The sequence below is a fragment of the Triticum dicoccoides genome, chromosome 3B (genome assembly GCF_002162155.2).
Source record: "Triticum dicoccoides isolate Atlit2015 ecotype Zavitan chromosome 3B, WEW_v2.0, whole genome shotgun sequence".
In the NCBI taxonomy this organism is placed as follows: Eukaryota; Viridiplantae; Streptophyta; class Magnoliopsida; order Poales; family Poaceae; genus Triticum; species Triticum dicoccoides.
This window is the reverse complement of record NC_041385.1, coordinates 860,217,289-860,232,272: the sequence shown is the minus strand read 5'-3', so window position 1 is coordinate 860,232,272 and position 14,984 is coordinate 860,217,289. Positions and strand designations below refer to the sequence as shown.

The following is a 14,984-nucleotide window of genomic DNA, read 5'->3' as shown; positions in this document are numbered from 1 at the left end:
CTTCCCTTGTCTTGTTTCCTCCGCACACTGTTTCGTGAGGGGCCAACTTTGGCCTGGCTGTGACCATGGAGACGACGAGGGGGTTCTTGGGGTTGCCGTCGTGGCGCATCCTCTTGTGCCTGGCCGCCGGTTGGATGGCGGCGGAGGCGGCACCGTTGCCGCAGTACTACAACGCCATATTCAGCTTCGGCGACTCCTTCTCCGACACGGGCAACTTCGTCATCATCAACTCCGGCAAGCTGCCCAACATGCCCAAGTTCCCGCCGCCCTACGCCCGCTGCTCCAACGGCCGTCTCGTCATCGACTTCCTCGGTGCGTACCTTCTCTGCCGTCTCGATCCAACATGTAAACGTCAGTCGAAATGGATGATTGACAGGTGATTGATTTGATGTATGTATGCACGGCAGCCGAGGCGTTGGGAGTGCCGCTGCTGCCGCCGTCGGCGAACAAGGGCACCAACTTCAGCCAGGGCGCCAACTTCGCGGTGATGGGCGCCACCGCGCTGGACCTCAAGTACTTCCGGGACAACAACGTGTGGAGCATCCCGCCCTTCAACACTTCCATGAACTGCCAGCTCGAGTGGTTCCAAGAGGTCAAGGACACCATTTGCTCCTCCCCGCAAGGTATTTCAATGAACGCCGATCGATACATCGGTTCTGAATTTTCTTGCCCTGAAAAATGTTCCTTTTGCCATGCTCCCTCTATGAACGTTCACTGAATAGCATCACCAAAAAAAAATATAAAAAAATGCAGAGTGCAAGGAATTTTTCGGGAAGGCGCTTTTCGTGTTCGGCGAGCTGGGCGGCAACGACTACAGCTTCGCGTGGAAGGCCGAGTGGAGCCTGGACAAGGTGAAGACCCAGATGGTGCCCAAGGTGGTGGAGTCCATCATCGGCGGCATCGAGGCTCTGCTCGACGAGGGTGCGCGGCACGTGCTCGTGCCGGGCAACCTCCCCGCCGGGTGCATCCCGATCACGCTCACCATGTACCCGTCCGAGGACCGCAGCGACTACGACCCGCGCACCGGCTGTCTCAAGAAGTTCAACGGCGTCGCCCTCTACCACAATGCCGTGCTCCGTGTCGCCCTCGACAGCCTCCAGCGCCGCCGCCCGGATTCCCGCATCATCTACGCCGACTACTACACCCCCTACATCCAATTCGCACGCACACCCCACCTCTACGGTCAGTCCCCCTCCCAACCACACCCCCAATGTCTTGTTCCTTATTTGATTCCTACTTCTTTCCTTCTTTCCTACTGCTGGTGTGTGTGTGTGTGTTCAGTTCTGCTCTGCTTTTTTTTTCAAGAATACAACTTTAAGGACAGAGCATTTATTTGTCCAAGATAGTAATGTGTAATGTAATAACGAGATTTGTGGCCAACTGCAACTGCAGGGTACAAGAAGGGAGCCCTGAGGGCGTGCTGCGGCGGCGGTGGCCCGTACAACTACAACATGAGCTCGTCGTGTGGGCTTCCCGGCGCCACGGTGTGCGATGACCCAGACGCACACGTCAGCTGGGACGGCATCCACCTCACCGAGGCGCCCTACCGCTTCATCGCCAACACCTGGCTCAAGGGCCCCTACGCGCACCCACCCCTCGCCAGCGTCGTCCGCAATGATATGGTCTATTAACCGGAAATCCAATTCGGCTCGCGCGTGGAAATGTTTTTTTTCTTCTCAAATGTCAAAAAATCCAAAAAAAATATATGTGTTTATGGTCACATCAAAATTCTACCTGTAATTTTTTAGGTGGAAAGCTTTAGTATTTTAATCTTTGCAGAAAAGACAAGGTGAACACGAAGTGTTACCTTCAAATGGTACATTTAATTTTGTTATTATTTCACTGACAAGGCAATGCTATACCATTTCGTGTGCAAATTGTCTAGCATTCTTGTTATACTAAAATGAACACCTGAAAAGAGACTAAATCCCTTTTTTTTAGCCCTACTTTCAGTTCTGACAGATTTTACCCCTGGCTGTCTATTTTTTTTCCTTTTGGTTTGCTTGTTTTGGGATTTCCCTACCATCTTGTATCTGTACGGCAGTTTGAGTATTATTTATAACACGGGGAAAAACCTGTTTTGAGATGTTGCTCTTGTCTGAAAAACTAGCCAACATTCTATCGGCACCGGGTACATAATCGTGTTGAAACTTTCAGTACTCCTACCACGCAGCCGCGTGTGTTGAAGCTAGACTGAAAGGTTGCTTGAACAAAAATTAAAAAAAAAACAAGGTGTATAGGAGGAGAGTCCAATCAGATAAGGCGAAACTCAGTTAGGAAACGCCCAATTACAAAGAAAACAGGGAGTAATTCATTTTTTTTTCAAGAATCAAGTCACCTATTAAAAATTTCTCACAAAAAGAAAAGTCACCTATTATAAATATGATTCTCTCCTGCATTTTGGCGACACAGCTCCAAAGGAAATCTTCTATCAATGTAGAGTTTTCCAAAAAATCTGGAGTATGATCACCTAGTATTTTCAGTTTTCCCAATAATTAGTTCCCGTATAATTAGAAAATAAAACAGAATCAAAGGCTACAAATGGGTGTGGAGGCTCATGCATGCCGCTTATAGCCGATATGAATGCTGGTAAAGAAGACCTCCTCATCGGCGCGTTCAACACCTGTTTTTTAGGCAATTCAACGCCTGTTTTAGCGCGCAGGCGCTCGCGCACGGCATGTAGTGGGCCAGTGCACAAACTCGCCTCGCGATGCAAGGAATGCCCAGGGCAAGATGGTATGCTACCTTAAAAAAATGGTCGCATGTCGGTTCTGTTGCTGCTATTTTGGTGTAAAAAAACCGAATTGATAGCAAACCAGTTTTCTTGAAGTCTGGACAAAATCGTGAACTCAGACGAAGTTCACACATTTGAAAAATATTCATGGATCTAAAAAGCATTCATGAATTTGAAAATGGTTGAGGATTTAAAAATGTTTATAAACCAACTTTTAAAAAACTTCACGAATTTTGGAAAAAAAATTGAATTTTGAAAACTTCAAGAATTTTGAAAAATATGATTTTTTTTCTAAAAACGAAATAGAAATATAGAAAGGTAGAAAATCAGCAAAACTGAACAAAAAACGTTGAAAACAAAAACCAGAGAAAACCTAGTCAAGAAAACAGAGGGAACCTCTAGAAGGTTTTCATAACTGATGCAGGAGCGATAACATGGGCCAGCATCCCCACTTAGGATCTAGTGAGGGTGGTACTAGGCGCCTGGCGCCAAGAGCTCCTAATTGGCGCATTTTACATTTTACAAAAGTTCACGCATAAGACAAAAAGCCACAAGCATGAAAAACAAATCATGAGTTTGACAAAAAAAATTGTGAAAAATCACGAATTTGAAAAAAGTTAACCTATTTCATGGATTTGAAAAACAATTCAGGATTCTAATGAAAAAATGACAAATTTGGAAATATTGTTTGCGAGTTTGACAATATTCATGTATTTGAGGGGAAAAAGTTAACGAAATTAAGGAAAACGTTCACAAAAAAATACAAAAGTTCGCAAATTTGAGAAAAATTTCATGAAAAGAAGTTCATAAATTTGAAAAGGTGTACGCATTGAAAAAAAAGAAAGATAGGAAAGGGAAAAATAAAAAGAAACCGTCACCAATAAATAATAAAAAACCACCGGAAGTTCCCCAAAACGGCCTGGGAAGCTTCCCAAAATCGAGGGCCTCCTCGCCATTCAAAACGTACAAAGGGCGGGGATGTGCGCCAAGTAGTAGTTGTTTGTTCTTGCGCCAAATAGTAGGAGGAACTTGTATTAATTAACTTGGGCACTTTAAGGGCAAATAGGATTCCACTGCATAAGGCAGTTACTTACCATGAGCATAATTGCGCTAATATAGTGAAGTTTGTGCCAGATTTAGCCCTCTGGGGGGAGCCCGCTGAGGATGAATTGCCCCACCAATCAAAATATACATTGAGAAAAAATAAGACAAATCAACATGAATAGTATAAAAAGAAAAACAATTTGACACTATTCACGTTCAGATTTTTCTTTTTTGCTTCACTGTGTGTATTTTCAATTTGATTTTAAGTTTCGATAGATTGTAGACACATCTGTGAATACTCACATTTTGTTTTGTAATTTTTTGAAATATTTAAACGTATTTTTTTTAAGTTAGAGATCACCTGATTTGTGGAAGCACATGATTTCTACCCCGAGGAAACGGTGAAAACCAGTGATATTTATAATATTGGGTTCTTTGGTTACTTTGGCTTTCTAGCGGGTTTTACCCTGTTTCTTCGGGTAGCGTGTTTCCGCGTGTTTTTTGTGCGGATTACTTCTGGAGTTTGTTTTCATCCATTTTGTTCTCCGTTGTACTTCCAATCACTGGTTTTGCTTGTTCATTCCTTTTAACGCTTCTATTTCATTTTCCATTTTCTTGCTATTGTTCATCTTCTTTTTCTTTATTTTTTATTATATTTCTCTTTTCTCGTTTTTATCATTGATGTTTTTGTCTTTTCTTCGGTTCTTTTTTATCACATGTTTAAAAATAATGTTTTTCGTGATTAATTTTTTTTACGACATATGAAATATATTTATGATGTACTTAAACTTTGTTCATCATGTCTTATTTTTATTGCCATGTTTTACATAATAATTTATATTGTAAGAAAATAGTTAGGCATATTAGAAATATACATTATGTGGTTAGAAATGTTCATCATGTATTGGAAAAATGTGTGCTGTCTACTTCAAAAATGTTCGACGTTGTACTTAACAAAGTTATCATGTAGAACTAAATAATTTTATTGTAAAAATATTGGCCCTTATTGAAGGCACATTTATGTGGAAACTATATTCACCATTTATTAACAAATATTTATGATCTAATAAAAATGATTCTCAAATATTTATTAAATTTCTTCTTGTACTATTTTTTTATCATGTATTAAAAAAATTCATTATGTACTAAATAATATTATGATATATTTAAAAAGTGTTCACCCCGCATGAAAATATGTATATCATGTACTAAAAAAAGTTTATCGTGTATTGAAAAATGTTTACAGTGTTTTCTATAGATTTTAGTCATGTATTAAAAACGGCTATCATGTTTTATTAACTATATTTATCTTATTTGAAAAATATTCATAGTTTCCGCAAAATATGGATTATGAATTAAAATGGTTTAGAGTGTACTTATAAAATGTTCATCATATATTTTAAAAATAGTTATCATGTATTCAAAAAATATTCATATATTTTTAGGAAATTGTTTAATTTTTTATTGCCATATAATTATAAAATTTTGCATGTAACACTATTTTAATTTAGTTAAATGAATTATTTTTCCTAAATGTGCAAATTTCATTCATATTTTTTATCAAAATGTGTAAATAACAACTGTAAAAGGTGAAGACCGCCGAACCAGAAGCGGCCATGGTGACATCACTGGGTGGCGTAGCACCACGGTCCTCCACCAGTGGTTCCTCCATGTGGCGGGCTTCCATTGGCCGGGATGCCCGCCTATCATGCATGGCCCTACCAATAGCTGGGGCGGCGTCTTCCTCACCTGGCCGCCTACCTCTCCCATCTCCATGCCCCTCACCTCAACGTCGTAGACGGCAACAGTGGCATGGAACGTGGTCGTGTTGTCCAGGCCGGGGCACCAATCGGTGTACGCTCACCGCCTAGTGGTGCTTCTGGCATAGATTGATGACCTTCAACTTAACATCCTCGCGTCACATATGTAGGATTTGGCTAGATTATATGTACGCACAAATGATGCTAACATTCTTTTTTTCGTGATGTATTTATATGACCAACAGCGATGGCTGTAGTGTCATTGTTTTGTTAATCATATATGTTAATTGCGCTTTAGTGGAAAATGCAACTCCAATTTATTGAAAAAGTGTAAGTTGCATTTGTTTTCTTAGCCAAAATGTTTTTTTTGCATATTTTCCCCCGAAAACAGTTTAGATATATGACCAACAATAGTCACACTGCGCGTAATGTTGTGGTTCTTCTAACTAACAAAGTTAAGGTGTTGTTGATGAAGAACCTTAGGCCATGTTCCACTTAGATCCATCTCGTCTGCTACTGATTTCAGTCGGATCTAGATTCCATGTGATGTTGCCGCCATGGATCTAGCTAGAAATTTCCCCTTCTGTGAGGCAATCATTTCGTGCCATCTTGTTGCTGCAATGGTTGCGCTTTGTTGCTGTATTCAGCGTGACTATTCCTTTTATAGCCGACGCTAATGAGCTCATCCCTTCAAAAAATTCAGGTGTGCGAGTGCAAAGCCCTAAGGCTATCCGTGTGGGAGTTCATGGTTGGCTTGCCGGGCAAGCTCACGAGCCCACTACTCCCCCTCTTCTTCGCCGTCTGTATCGTTGGTGAAATAGTCATTCACCTCATCACCTTACAAACTTGGCACCTCCTTTTCGCCAGCACCTTTGCTAAAGTGCACCATCTAGTCTCCCACCGCCTCTCTGCCACCTCCATCATCACTTAGGTATCATTCTTTGCTGCATTTACGAATAGGTTTGTGCCGTTTGCCGTGGCTCCATTTGCACGCTCGGTTAAACGCCTAGAAACTCGGTGCCAGGGATGGCGGGGCATCGATGGCCTTCCATTCTGTGTGAATGCCAATACTTCTGAAATCATTAATCGGGAAGTACTCCTTCCAAAGATCAGTCCCATCTCCCCACGTTGCGACAAGTGTGCACTGCATATGCGCCTCTTGTTGCAACCTGGGAGTTTTATCTTTTCTCGTACATCCGTGTATTCAAAATGTTTTATCTCTTAGACCATGCATCCAAATCTCAAACCGTTTTCACCGTTGAATTCCTTGCACTGAGATCTTCAAAACTAGACCCCATGTTGATAGGTTTTGACGAACCATTTTTTTCAAGAAATAAACCAGACAACAAAACCAAATTGGGAGCACGTTTTTTCCTTTCGGAAAGCCATTTCCGAGAGGCATGGATGTGCCTCTTGTGGAAGGAAAAATAGAAAACACATTTTTTTTCTGTTCTGAGAGGCATGGCCGTGCCTCTCATGAAAGCAAAATCATGCCTCTCACGGAAGAAAAAAAGAAGAGAAAATGCGTTATTTTCCGTTTCCGAGAGGCACGGCCGTGCCTCAGGCGGAAGCAAATCCGTGCATCTCACGGAAGGAAAAAGAAAGAGAAAACGTGTTTTTTTTCGTTTCCGAGAGTCACAGCCGTGCCTCTCGTGGAAGCAAAACCGTGCCTCTCACAAAAGTAAAAAAGAAGAAGAGAAAAGGTGTTTTTTTGTCTTCGAGAGGCATGGGTGTGCCTCTCGCGGAAGCAAAAAAAGTGTTTTTTGTTTCCGAGAGGCACGACCGTGCCTGTCGTGGAAACAAAACTGCACCTCTCATGAAAGCAAATCCGTGCCTCTCTCGTGAAAGAAAACCCCAAGTGATCGTTGGGATACATCATCTGGAAGATCTGGTGTGTTGGTGTTTTTGTTTCGTGATCAGGATTTGTTGCATTCACTAAACTCGCGCTTTTGTTAGTAGTGGAGATGGAGATGATGTAGGTACATGATGTGACGATTTTTTTTTCTAGTGATGGAATAATTAAGGTGCAACAATTCCTAATTAAGGTGGTTTGGAGATGATTAGAAATAAATAGTAAATACTCCCTCTGTCCCAAAATAAGTGTCTCAACTTTATACTAGCTCTAGTACAAATTTATACTAAGCTCAAGACACTTATTTCGGGACGGAGGGAGTATGTGAATTTGATGTGATACAACATTGGAGAAATCCAGTCCATTGATGAATGGTAGATATGTGGCCGAGATCTAATGTTTCTACCACAACTCGCTTGTTTAATAGTAGTGGAGATTTTTTCCTTTTTTCTTCGGTTTTCTCTTGTTTCTTCTATGATTTTTCTATGATTTGTTTCATTTTTCTTTTTTTTTCTTTTTTACTTTGCCTTTTTTATTTCTTTCCCAGTTTTCATGGTTTTTCATTTTTCTTCATCTTTCATTTTTTTTCTTCTTTTCTTTGTTTTCTACGGGTTTTTCTCTTTGGTTTTCTTTTGTTTCTTCCCCGGTTTTGCTTCTTTCTTCGTTACAGTTTGGTTTTGTTAGGTTCTTTTATCGTTTTTTCCTATGTTTCTTTACCAGTTTTCATCTTTTTTTGGTTTTCTTGAACACATGTCTAGTTATTTGCAGTGTAGAGTGTACATTTTATTGTACACATGAAACATTTTTTGATATGCGTTGTACATTTCTCAAATAAATGATGCATATTTTTTTTGTTAAAAAACATGTTATAAACAGTTATTCGAATACATGGTCAACATTCTTTCAAATACATGTTGAACATTTTTTTCTTTGGTAATATAATTTCTTTCAACTGTACGGATATTTTTAAAATACATGATTAATATTGTTTCAATCATATGATTTTTGATGTCTTATTTTTTATACACATTTGTACATTTTTTGTAGACATCAGCAACATGTTTTTATACATGTTTAACATTTTCCAAGTACACGATTTTCATTTTTCATCACTTATATTTGATATCTAGATTTTCATAAACTTGTAGATTTTATGTATACATCAGTCACACTTTATTTACATGTTTAACATTTTCTAAATACATGATTAGCATTTTTTAAAACTTATATTTTTATGTGTCTACTTTTTCCATACATATTGTACATTATTTTGTATACAACATGGATATATTTATATACATGTTTAACATTTTTCAAATACATGGTCAATTTTTTTATACACATTGTATGTTTTATACATATTTCACATTTTTCAAATAATTGATTAACATTTTCAAAAACAATGTTACATAAAACATTTGAAAAACAAAAAAACAATGTTACTTTTCAAAAGTATAAACAAGAGTGAAAAATAGAAAAAATGAAAACAATGAAGTAAAAAAAACCAAGAAAAAAGCAGGATATTGCTTGTTGCATGTGGCCTCCCGCACACCTGGGCCGGCCCATGTCGCGTCGCGATCATGCTACCTTACATCTCGCTATAAGGGGGGGACATAGGCGCACCCGAATTAAGGATGTTACTTTTCCCTGAGCACATGAAGTGGGATAATCTAGGGAAGTTAACCAATACTTAGAGATTTGCCTATAAAAATAAAGCTTCTAAAAAACGAGGTGAGGGACTATGTTGAGTCATGGATCATGGGCTGAGTTTGAAGTGGGTCGGCTGGCCAGGAAAATAGAAGGTCCTTGTCGCTAGGCCCAACCCATAAAAGGAACAAATTAAGAGAGCTGGACCAAGTGGGCTTTTGTTCCTACCTAAGTGGGCATGCAAGTGGCCGCTCTTTCTACTCGGTGTCTCAAAGTGGGCTAGAAGCCTAGAACATCAACCTGAATACATGATACTGATTCGATCAGGTCCCAAAAAATAAAAGAAACTAACAGAAGAGAAAGAGAGACACATATTCCATTTTTCATGCAGAACGAAGTTCATTCTTCATCTTTTGGGAGAGAAAAAATATACATATTTTAGATGGTCAGTACTCTTTTTTTTAGACACAGACCTAAGTTGCACCATACTTTAAATTAATAAAGCTCAAACCAAAACACAAAAACATATAACAGAAAAAAGCTCGCTTCGGTGCTTGTAGTAGTCTTCAGGTGGTCGACGGATGTGGATGTAATTTTTATTATTTCAAGTGTTCGTTGTACTACCATTATTGAAAATGAATAGATCGGAAGTTCTCCCGCAAAAAAGAAAAGAAAAAGAAAGCTCAAACCAGGCAGAGTAGCACAAGGTCTTAAACACACTTTTTTTTAACCATGCAAAGCAGCTGTTTGTGTGTCTAACAAAAAAGAGGATGTTACAGCTCAAAAAAGAGAGGATAATACTGATTTGTGGATACACCGAGGCGAATTAACCTTGTTTAGTGGTAGGTGCTATACACCTAAACCTTGTCAGTCTCAGTAAATTACTCCCTCCCTCCTGAATTACTTGTCGCAAAATTCAGGATAGATGAAGTACAGAGTATATGAAGAAGAAGAAAATCATGTTCCTCGCTGTAGAAGAAGAATAAGAAGAAAAAAGATCCACTATTCTGTTTTCCTGGTTCTGGTTCTGCCCGTACTAGAGTCACGATCGAATTTCTCCGAAAACATGCCGGAATTAATGCCCAGGCACCGACGGACCACGCGATATCTCTCGTTAGATTTGAGAGGAGCCGCTGCCCGCCATTCTCCCAACAAGATTCGCCGTTAGCCGGACGCGTGATAGAGCATTCGAGAAGCATATGCAAGCGGATGAACAGTCCGGTTTGGCCCTGGCCCTGTCCCCGCGCGGCGCATACACCCATCACGTAGAGAAGCGGACAAACGCAGCGTGATGATTCCAGAGCAAATTAGGGGTCGCTCTCCACCTCCGTTCTCTCCTGGCTCACACACACATTTGCATCGTCGTCTAACCCAATAATTGTTCCGAGCACAGCCGACGACAGGGAGACGCGGACACGTACGTTCCATCCACTAATCACGGGAAAGATTCCGGCCGACGTCGCCGTCCGTCGCCACTAACTAATCTATTCCGGCCAAGGTCGCCGTCGCCACTAATCTAGCACCGTCTTTCGCTAGTTAATTTCGGCGGCACCACACCACACAGCTGATCATAAGATATACTCCCTCCGTTCCGAATTACTTGTTTTGGATTTGTCTAGATACGGATGCATCTAGACTCATTTTAGTGCTAGATACATCCGTATCTAAATAAATCTAAGACAAGTAATTCGGAAGACAAGAGAAGAATCTATGTACCATATGCTCATATCTTAACTATGCCGCCGGAGCATGCAGCGCAACGCAACCACTCCACATCGATCGCGGTCTCTCTTCTCTTGTCAGCACACGAAAGGGAATTTAAAAGGTGGTGACCGCCGGCGACGTCACTGGGCGGCGCCGCACCACGCTCCTCCGCCAATGGTTGCTCCACGCGGCGGGCTCCCATTGGCCGGGAGGCCCGCCCTCGATCCACAGCTGGGCCCGCCCGCGGCTGGGGCGGCCGGAGCAGCCGAAACGTCCATGTCCGGCCGTCTATCTCTACCACCTGTTTTGTAGTAGAGCGCAAGGACGAGAGCTGCCACTAGCTCCATGCTCTACTATTTTACTATCTGGCGACTGGCGTGCGTACGTGATGTTCTTGGATTAGTTGTGTGGCGTCCATCTCCAATCATTCCTACCTTTTTTCTTATAATCTATGCTCATCCGTGTGCAACGGAACGGGATTAGGTACGCACAATTGAGTTCAAGATGCCCACGATTTTTGTTCGTGATGTGTGTATGACCAACAACAGGCCAGCTGGCCGTACCTTTGCGGTTTTGTTAACCATATCTGATCAATTGCGCTTTAGTGGGAAAGAAAATCAGTGAAAAAGCGCAAGTTGCACCTTTTACTTATCCGAGGTGTTTTTTTGCACCCTTTGTCCTAAACAATTTGGATATATGACCAACAATAGTCTCACTGTCCGCAGTGTTGTAGTTCTTTTAACCATATCTAATTAATTGCGCTTTAGTGAAAAGTGCCTTCGCCACCAATGACACATGTGCCTCCGTCACCCCGCCGCCTACCTCCCCCATCTCCCCGCCCCTCTCCTCGCTGCTGCAGAACAACGACGGTGTCATGGAATGTGGCCATATGGTTCGAGCCCTCACGTCGGTCAGTATAAGTCGGCGGCACAACACTGCTTCCGGCACAAATTGTCCAGCTTCAACTTGAAGCTCCACTGGTCGCATTAGTAGGATTTATACTTGGGCATACCTCGGGCCGGCCGGGCCAAAAAAGCCCGGTGCTGAATACCCAGGCCTGAGCCCAGCCCGGCCCGGCGGTCGGGCCTACAAAATCGGGCCCGAGCCCAAAAAAGATTGACATGGCCTAGTCGGCCCAGCCCGACTACAGCTAAAATCCTATTTTGCGCAAGCACGAGCCCGACCCGATTTGCCCAGTCGGCCCAGCCCGGCTACGGCTAAAATCCTGTTTTGCGCAAGCCCGAGCCCGGCCCGATCTGCCCGTCGAGCTCGATTTTCAGGCCCGAGCCCGACCCAATGGCATGCTCGGGCTTAGCCCGGCCTGGGATTTTCGGGCCGGGTCGGGTCGGGCCATCCGGTCCGGGCTGCCCATGGCCAGGTATAGTAGGATTCAACTGTATTTTAGGTGTGCACAAACAATGTTGATAATTTTTGTTCATGACATATATTTATGAGGAACAACAATCGCGCTGACCGGAGTGTCATGGTATTGTCAATCATATATGATTAATTATGCTTTAGTGGAAACTGTCCTCCAGTAAACTTTCTCTAGAAATAGTTTCGATAAACAAAGTGTTGTTTGCATATTTTTTCCAAAACAATTTAGATATATGACCAACAATAGTTGCACTGGTTATAGTGTTGTGGTTCTTTTAGCTAACAAAGTGAAACTGTTGTTGATGAGGAACCTCATTGTCCTTGTGGTGTCATTAGATGATTATAATGTGGATATGGCCATTGTTGTAGTTTATCAATCACGGATTTGATCACTTGGTTTTCTTTTCCTTTTTTCTTTCTTAGGCATAGCTTTGATCATATGACTTTCTTATCCGCCAGCATGTTTTTCTTGTGCATCATATCTATGTAGAGGTCGGGTGTGTGTGCTTATTGTATTTGTATCCACTCGATGTTTCACTTTGAGTGAACAAAATCCACCCTTCATTATTAGGATAAACTCGCATAACATAGGACCGATCCTTTTCATAGTGCGTAACGTCGTGGCGGCCAACGCAGAGGTAGAACGCGGTGTCGCGGCGTCCGTGGTGGAGCTAGACGGCTGCGTCGCGTCTAGAACTACATGGCAGCGTGCCCTATTCCCCCCCATGAGTTGCACCATCTTTGGAATATCTTTTTTGAGAGGTAAAAGTGAAAAATTAAATCCAAAAGACCAAACCAAACAAGAATTGAACCCTATTTTTGCCCCTGCTGACATAGCCATATTTTCTCAAATTATTTGCTGCCGAAAAGAAACCAAGCCCGTGATCGATGTAGCTAGCTCAGCATTGCCCTTTTTGTTCGTGATAGAATTAAATAGCCTATGGATGGCGCAGAAGAAAAAAAGAATGGTTAGGGGTGTGTGCAGTCTGATCCCAATCCCAATCCCAATCCCAAATGGCAATGGTTGTGTTGAAGCGGTCGTGTCGTGACCGCCCGTAGCAAGTTGCCCGGCCGGCCTCACATCCAGTCCCGGGCTATATATAACCAACATTGCATGATCGACACACCATCACCACACCACACCACACAATTCAACACTAGCTAGCTGCACAGGACACGAGCCGATCCATCCATCCAGAAAAAAAAGAGTGCCCGTCGAAAATGCCGGTGAGCAGGATCGCCATCGGCGCCCCGGGGGAGCTGTCCCACCCGGACACCTTCCGCGCCGGCGTCGCCGAGTTCATCTCCATGCTCATCTTCGTCTTCGCCGGCTCAGGCTCCGGCATGGCCTTCGGTAACGCCCACCCCCATTTCTTTCTCCCTTTCCTGGTGCATCGACCGGTCATCGTGTCATCATTCACGCCGTACTGATCTGATCGCCGGTTGTGCCTGGCAGGCAAGCTGACTGACGGCGGCGCGACGACGCCGGCGGGGCTGATCGCGGCGGCGCTGGCGCACGCGTTCGCGCTCTTCGTGGCCGTGTCCGTGGGCGCCAACATCTCGGGCGGGCACGTGAACCCGGCCGTCACATTCGGCGCCTTCGTGGGCGGCAACATCAGCCTGCTCAAGGCGGTGGTGTACTGGGTGGCGCAGCTGCTCGGCTCCGTCGTGGCCTGCCTCCTCCTCAAGATCGCCACCGGCGGCGAGGCCGTGGGCGCCTTCTCGCTCTCCGCCGGCGTCGGCGTCTGGAACGCCGTGGTCTTCGAGATCGTCATGACCTTCGGGCTCGTCTACACGGTGTACGCCACGGCGGTCGACCCCAAGCGCGGCGACCTCGGGGTCATCGCGCCCATCGCCATCGGCTTCATCGTCGGCGCCAACATCCTCGCCGGCGGCGCCTTCGACGGCGCCTCCATGAACCCCGCCGTCTCCTTCGGCCCCGCCGTCGTCACCGGCGTCTGGGAGAACCACTGGGTGTACTGGCTCGGCCCCTTCGCCGGCGCCGCCATCGCCGCCCTCGTCTACGACATCTGCTTCATCGGCCAGCGCCCCCACGAGCAGCTCCCCACCGCCGACTACTGAAAACCTTATCTGCTTCATCCATCCGTCATCGCCATGCCATGAGAGATTGAAATCGCTTCAAAAATTCAAGCAAGTGTACGTCGTCGTGTCATCATCAGCAAGCCAGTTTAGTTTCATTCTCTCTCCCTCTCTCGTGTCTTTGAGAAATTCAGGGGTAAACAGTGTGTGTGAGTCAGTCAGTCAGGAATAATCTCTTGTCTTGGTGTATGTCCTCAATTATGAATGCTTCTATTCCATGGTCAAGATTGATGTTTGTACAAATGTATTTGTCTGTCCTACCAACTTGATGTCTTGCCAATCTTGTGTCCATATTTTCTGTAGATTAAATGTGATGGTAAGCATTGGTGATTGTGATGGATGGGAAGAAATTGACAGTTCAATTGCGTACAATCGAATTAATTTCACATATTCTATGGTGTGACTTGTGGGTATCAATGATTGAAAAATGCCAAAACGAAAAGACAATGACTAAAATGAGATTCCCAACCAGGCCACCCAAAATATGTTTAGCCAAAGTCGCCTTTCTAGCCGTTAGATCTTGATCCAACCCTCTAAACGGGAGTCACATCTCACACTTAACACACCACGCACCCCATCCTGTGTGTCACATTCTTATTCTTCCATTTTTTTAGAACGAAGGCTCGCGAAGAGCTCGGCTTTGAATTAACAAAGCCATCAACCGGCCAGGAATTACAACAGACAACCCAACTTACAACGGTCAGAATGATACAACGGGGAACACTGGAAAGCCTACTCACTACAACCTCCAGAAGCCGCAATTGTA

The 14,984-nt window shown here is 43.7% G+C and overlaps 2 protein-coding genes across 2 annotated transcripts; both read left to right on the top strand.

Moving 5' to 3' along the window:
* Positions 1 to 2,080, top strand: LOC119279024 (GDSL esterase/lipase At5g45910-like). The gene is made up of 4 exons (XM_037560444.1): positions 1 to 312; positions 408 to 623; positions 754 to 1,182; positions 1,393 to 2,080. The coding sequence occupies exons 1-4, from the start codon at positions 66 to 68 to the stop codon at positions 1,629 to 1,631; spliced, it is 1,131 nt and encodes a 376-aa protein (XP_037416341.1). The 5' UTR covers positions 1 to 65; the 3' UTR covers positions 1,632 to 2,080.
* Positions 2,081 to 13,249: 11,169 nt separating this feature from the next.
* On the top strand, positions 13,250 to 14,509 carry LOC119279023 (probable aquaporin TIP1-2). The gene is made up of 2 exons (XM_037560443.1): positions 13,250 to 13,472; positions 13,575 to 14,509. The coding sequence occupies exons 1-2, from the start codon at positions 13,340 to 13,342 to the stop codon at positions 14,198 to 14,200; spliced, it is 759 nt and encodes a 252-aa protein (XP_037416340.1). The 5' UTR covers positions 13,250 to 13,339; the 3' UTR covers positions 14,201 to 14,509.
* The last annotated feature ends 475 nt before the right edge of the window (positions 14,510 to 14,984 follow it).

Excerpts from the sequence above, each read along its gene's own strand:
- LOC119279023 (XM_037560443.1), top strand. The coding sequence starts at position 13,340 with ATGCCGGTGAGCAGGATCGCCATCGGCGCCCCGGGGGAGCTGTCCCAC. Across the intron at positions 13,473-13,574 it reads AGGCTCCGGCATGGCCTTCG|GCAAGCTGACTGACGGCGGC; the intron begins GTAACGCCCACC and ends TGTGCCTGGCAG.
- LOC119279024 (XM_037560444.1), top strand. The coding sequence starts at position 66 with ATGGAGACGACGAGGGGGTTCTTGGGGTTGCCGTCGTGGCGCATCCTC. Across the intron at positions 313-407 it reads TCTCGTCATCGACTTCCTCG|CCGAGGCGTTGGGAGTGCCG; the intron begins GTGCGTACCTTC and ends TATGCACGGCAG. Across the intron at positions 624-753 it reads CATTTGCTCCTCCCCGCAAG|AGTGCAAGGAATTTTTCGGG; the intron begins GTATTTCAATGA and ends AAAAAAATGCAG.